Below are 6,236 nucleotides of genomic sequence, written 5' to 3' on the forward strand. Positions count from 1 at the left end.
AATCGATCATTGTTTGACGTCAAAGAAAAGGAAAATTTGAGAGAAGCTTTGAATATCCAAATTGCATTTGGAAGTCAAGAGATATTCAGAAAGACCCATCAGTGCCAAATTGACCTGGACCATTTCAAAGCTTGGAAACTAAAACTCTCTTCCATACCTATGACACCCATTTTTTAACATATGGAAATGCCACCCATTGTTGAACAAGTATATTGAGTCTTTGTATACCATTATAATATCTTGGAGCAAAATGGACTGGACTCCCATGACCACCCACAAACATCGCAAATGCAGAAACTGGACATTGATCAGCAGCTACATCAAATATGGTAAGGCAAAATACACATACAAGACAAGAGTTTCAATGCAACCAACCTATATTAACAAATATCCACATTTAAGTATCGAGTTGTCGCATAACTATGAAACTGATACAAAGGTAAACAACTAAAAATCAAAGCAGAGGATGCCCCATTCATTGCACAGGTTGGTATCCCACTCGAGCCGTAGACACCTAATTACAGTCAACTCAACATTGAGCAGCTAGATCAAGCAGATCTTTGTACTTCTCAGACACAAAAGACTCCACCCTGACTGTAGGTTTTCCACCGCCCTTTGCAGGCGACACGTACTTTCTCCCAATCACAGTTGGCAAAGCTGCAATAAAGTGTATCAAACCCAGTCAACTTGGATGTTTACCAGAAATTGAACTACGTTAGAACATTGTTTTGTGTTTTTGTTAATTATAAACTCCAAATTAAATGAATATCCTTGAAACAAACCAGGTAACTTTTTCTACAGCACAAATAGGTGGTAGTAGAATATCTTCTGAAGAAAAGAGCTTTCAGAGACATTAATTTTAATAAGGCCTACTAGTTGACTAGGATAGGGATCACACAAAAGTCCTCATGAAGCTTCATTCCAATGTTTTACAGGACCATGGTATGACCGCCATCAAGAATTTGTAATTATGTTTGCACACAGTGATATTAGTACTTTAGTTCATATAGATATAGAAATATTCCTATCAAAGAAAATTTCAGGATTTACCTGAGCATGGTAGAAAGCTTCCATTTTGCACTACGAACTACAGTAGAAAACTAAATTTTTTATTTTTGGTAATCAAGCAGGATATGGACCGTTAAAGAATTTTTAGACTAATATGCAATATTGCCAAAAGATAGTTTGTCATATTGAGGTCATGATGTAAGAAGAATAAACCATTCGGAGTGTCTACAAAACCATGTATAAACAATTTTTAGCAAAATTAAGGCTTTGAAGAAAAAAAGGGATTGTCAAGAAAGCTGGATAGAATACTCACAGTCATGTATTCGTCCATATAAAAATCTCTCGCCTTTCCAGTATTCCAAAGGCCTTGACTTGATTCTGTTGCTTTTCCTTTTACCTCCTTCCCATAATGTGCCAAAAACTGTTGAAGAAAACTATCCAATTATTCTACAAGAATGAGATATACAAAATATATAGACATAACATATAACGGATGAATGAACACCTGCAAGGCTTTGCCTCCTCGAAAGTTTCATACTCTCAGATTCTCTTTGTAGACGCTTTTTGGCTTTTGTTTTCTTATTCAGTGCAACTCTTGAAGGTTGCTGAATTACCCCATGCATTAGTGAATAGATAATTCAGTCATAATAAAATTATAAAACAAAAGGCTACATCAACAAATAGACAACATGCATTTATTTTATCTATCAGGTAATGTAGTTGCTGAAAAGTGAAAAGTATTAAATGGGACCAGAACTCATATGCAGGAAAAAGAAGAAGGAACTCGACTCAGAATATGGCTACTGATGAATGCATACCTCCTCATGCTCAGGTGAAACAACGGCTGGGGACTTGGATGTTCCATCCCTTAGATGCTTCTCAACTACAGCAGGACCTGATTTATCTGTCCATGAAAAAGGATAATATGCACTGAGAATATAAAGGTGATTTTTGAAACATCTAAATCATACGAATGAAAAGGTGGAACAAATCAATACATATTATAGAACTATGGGGAGTGGCGACTCAAAATTTCATAACCATTACCTTCTAAATTTACTGGATGCAAATATGGAAGTTTCATGAAAGCAAAAAAAGTTCAAAATTTTCAGAACAAACTCACAGACAAATTCAATAGTAACTAGATCTTGAGAATTGTGTTAAATAAAGTTACCCCACTGCAAACAATATATCACAAGTTCAAACCACAAGAGTTTTCTCCAAAAAGTAGAGTTATGGGTGTGTTTATCCACCCCTCTACAAACCCGCAATGTTGGTAGGAGTCTTGTGAATTAGGCATGTCCTTCAAAGATAAGCTTTAGCCTAATGGTAAAATTGTTTTGTTCCTTGTAGGCATGACAGGTCCAAACTCTAAACCACACAAGCAACCTCTGTAATGCAAGGGTAAGGTTATGCGCATTTGAGATACCAGGACCTTGCAATGCTAGCGGAAATCCTTGCGCACTACGTTTGACTTTATAGGTCCAATAGTGATGAGCAGAAGGTCCTCATGCTCAAATACATTTTGATTATCATGTTCGTAATGCACCTCACATTATCACATTACTCCACCATATAACTTCAAATATTAAGGTGATAAATGTTACAGTCCTAAGCCTAGCATACTCCATTTTGGAAGAGATAACTATTTGTTTCCCTGAATCATTAATATGGAGCGCATACTAATCTGAAATGAATTTCTACCTACAAGTTAAAAAAGTATAGCCTGAATGATATAAAATTATCATAGTTCAGGTGTGGAAGAGTTAGTCCTTACTCACAATGATACAAAACTATCATATGTAAAATTTAGGCATACGACTTTTTATAGCATAATCAAGGTTAGTCATACATATAGTATTAATTGGAATCAATGATTTTTCAGTGAAATAATACAAAAAAGAGTGAGGAGAGAGAGAGAAAACAAGGAAGAAGAGCCTTCCATAAAAAAGAAAGGAAGAAGAGACAGAATTAAAGCATTTTATTCATGCTTGAAAGCATGATACGACAATAAGGCAGAAAGGAGTCAGGATAAAGTTAGGCATTTCTATCCAAGATATAATTATTATGGCACACGTGGCTCTTCGATGAAAATTCCAAGAACGGATAATGTGGTAGTCAAGGAAGAAAATGATTTAAAAATGCATGGAACATATTTGATGATTAGATATCATCAAGCAAAGCCATTAAATTGGGATAAAAGCTGACAGACATAACTCAGCCATATGACAAGTGACTATTAGTACTTCATGCCCTGTCAGAACAAATATGAACATACAAAGTTTATCATACCCATCTGAGGCTGAGTGATGTCAGAACTTTCCATGGTCATTTCGTCCATGCTGAGATTGGGTAATGCAGAAGGCAGTGCTTCCTGCGTCGTATCTTGCACCGGTGTCTTGTAAAATAACCCAAAACAAAACATTTTTAGGGTAAGAACTTCACCTAAGACAAACAAAGAAACAAAGGGATGAATGTAAAAAGCCCAAAAGTGAAACTTACTTTGCCTTCCAAATCATGAGTTACACTTATTCTAACATGCACCTCAGCATCAACCCTACTCAACTTATCATTTATAACCCCATTATCCATGTCACTGCTTTCGTTGTCATCATCCAACCCAGAATGAGATCCACTACGACCAACATCAGCAGCGGAATCAGGTCCACTTGACCAATCATTTAGAAATTCATCAGATGGACCAGTGAGGTCTCCAATGGCAACTCCAGGTGGACTCATGTCAGCAGCGCCAGCGTCATCTTCAATAGTTAAAGACTCTAACTTGCCAGAGACACTCGCCTCCTTTCCTGTATCAACCATATGGGAATCTTTTTCAACACTGTCTAGAGGCAAAGAACTTCTGGCTGGTGATCCTTCAATTTCATCTAGTGAAAATGGATCAGCTGATACATTGGTTTGCAGGATTCGCTTCTTCATCAATGATATTGAGGTAAATGGACTTTTAGGTGGAGTCGGAGAAGCAGAGGAATTTATCAAACTATCCGCAAGTTTAGGCTCCAATGAGGATTTCCTGGTTATCCCTTTAACCAAATTATGTATATCAGACAATGGATTCCGAGCCTTGGCTACATGCCCTTGTGAGGATTTCAAGTCACTCCTACGGATATCAAGAAAATCAGGGAGGCTTAATTTCTCTAAATCAATAGGTTTGATCTGCAAGCACTCCTGTAACACATTGACTGCTCCATCCCCATCTAGCTCTGTATAATCACCATTTAGCAATTTGTCCAATACTTGATTAACTTCCCTTTCTGTCTTGCTTATTGAACCTATTCATAGTACAATTAGTTATCTGAAAGGCATATTTATGCAAAGAGATAGGCAAGTAGACAACATATATATATATATATATATAGAGAGAGAGAGAGAGAGAGAGATCAAGCTAAAGCTAATTAATCTTTTCTCTTTGAAAATATTCACTCACTAGCCAGTTCCCTTTCTGGCGATTCACTATTAGGATCAGGTTGCCGTAGTTGCGAGCTTTGATCGGGGAGAATAGATATGTCCTCTTCAAAAGTGCCCTGAGAGGCCATAAAAGTTGACTGGCGATGCTTGTACTTAACAGACCTCCTGTGATATGAACATATACGTTATCTTAATGACAAAAGCTTGAATCAAATAAAATTTTAACCCCATAAATAAATAGGAACAACCAAGAAATGGAGAAAGGCTCGGATGATGATGAACCAACAAATGGATGCTAATAAAGAAGCTGGTCATACCCCAAAATTCCCTGTCGACGTCTCCTGGGGGCCACAGCTGGATCGTTTTGATATGAGTCCACCAAAATACTACCCGTCTGTTTCTGTAGTTCTTTTTTGGCATCTGAGCAAGGATCATAATAGGACAAAAAGTAAAGTAGTTAACAATTAATCGCATCATAGAGTCTGAAAATCAAAACCAAAAGGCAACTTACTTTCAAGCCTTTCAAAAGCTAGAAAAAACTCCTCTGGATCTTTCAGTTTATCAATGTCCAAACTTGGTTCCAAACTCACAGTAGGCTGACTGTCGTACATAGATGCAACATGCATCAGCAATCGTTGGTGTCCAATAAATAAATAATTTTTGAAGCCAAGGAATTAACTAAATCTCCCTACCTTGAATTTGGCTTCATAGAGAACCGAGCTCGCTTTCGGCCCAAGGCTGGTCTTCGTTCTTGGTGAGTTTCCACTTCTTTCCCCAAAACAACATCATTATTCGCATTAGATGATACGTGACCAATCATTTCACTAGGACAACTTGAACTACCATCTATAATAGCTTTTGCCTGCTCTAGAAGCTTGCTGGAACTTCCTAAGGGCTGAAAGCATAAAAAGGAACGAATCAGAATGACTGCCCATGACTTCACACTGGAATCAACTTGCTTATATTATATAAACTGACAAAAATATTTTGGTTGTCATATTTTATGTAACGAAAAGAAAATATCCTCCATCTTCACAAGTAACTGAAGAACTCATAATAACTATGTAAGCTTCATTGCAATGAAATTTTAAGGAAACCAAGCAACGGTAAACAAATTAAGCTCGAAATCGATAAGCAAATAATAAATAAAAAAAAGCGAAAGGTAATTAGTTACATTGCCCTCGCATTTCACATGCACCAATGGAATTTCAAAAATGCGACAAAAGATCTAGGAAAAAAAAACGTTTATACCCCGTAGGAAGCCAGAGCTAAGAAGTGAAAGCACCGACAAATTTTCACAAGCACAAACCTAAAATGACGATAAATTACGACGGCCACAACAGAGAAAAAGTATTGAACTAGAGCTTAACAGTAAATTTTGAATGAAGAGAGACAGAATTACCATGGATTTGAGGAATTCGTGAGCGCTGTGGAGATCCGCAGGATTGCACGGGTACTGATTTGGGAGAGACGATAAGGTTCGAGGACAGAGAGCAAGACCTGTGTAGCCCTGTAAAGGATCCTCCAGATCTGAGCCCTGTGTTAGGGTCTCCATTGGCATTATTGGATTTTTTCACAGAAGCAAAACCCTAGAAAGAGAAATGAGTGCGTCTGCGTGCATATTTCAAAAAAGAGGACGGAGCGGGAGAAAAAAAAAAGAGTGTAGGATTATATATCAAGGACAAATGTAATGGTTTTTTATTTTTTGGGTCAATAAAAATGTTGACTCGGTCTCATCTCTATTATACAAAAAATCAAGTTAAACACGTATTTTAATATAGTCACATCAGCAAACATATCTT

At 37.1% G+C, this 6,236-nt stretch overlaps 1 protein-coding gene across 1 annotated transcript; it reads right to left on the reverse strand.

The window, feature by feature from the left end:
- Positions 1-284: 284 nt before the first annotated feature.
- On the reverse strand, positions 285-6,020 carry LOC120007013 (centromere protein C-like). The gene is made up of 11 exons (XM_038857155.1): positions 5,837-6,020; positions 5,127-5,329; positions 4,946-5,034; positions 4,752-4,854; positions 4,454-4,599; positions 3,511-4,298; positions 3,301-3,406; positions 1,827-1,912; positions 1,514-1,613; positions 1,322-1,429; positions 285-657 (listed from the first exon to the last, which is right to left on the reverse strand). The coding sequence occupies exons 1-11, from the start codon at positions 5,993-5,995 to the stop codon at positions 530-532; spliced, it is 2,016 nt and encodes a 671-aa protein (XP_038713083.1). The 5' UTR covers positions 5,996-6,020; the 3' UTR covers positions 285-529.
- Between the last annotated feature and the right edge of the window lie 216 nt (positions 6,021-6,236).

The sequence above is a fragment of the Tripterygium wilfordii genome, chromosome 10 (genome assembly GCF_013401445.1).
Source record: "Tripterygium wilfordii isolate XIE 37 chromosome 10, ASM1340144v1, whole genome shotgun sequence".
Classification (NCBI taxonomy): Eukaryota; Viridiplantae; Streptophyta; class Magnoliopsida; order Celastrales; family Celastraceae; genus Tripterygium; species Tripterygium wilfordii.

Bases quoted from the DNA above. Each gene is read 5' to 3' on its own strand.
- LOC120007013 (XM_038857155.1), bottom strand. From the start codon at position 5,995: ATGCCAATGGAGACCCTAACACAGGGCTCAGATCTGGAGGATCCTTTA. The intron at 4,299-4,453 runs GTGAGTGAATAT...TACTATGAATAG, and splicing joins GCCAGAAAGGGAACTGGCTA to GTTCAATAAGCAAGACAGAA. The intron at 1,614-1,826 runs GTATGCATTCAT...GGGGTAATTCAG, and splicing joins TTTCACCTGAGCATGAGGAG to CAACCTTCAAGAGTTGCACT.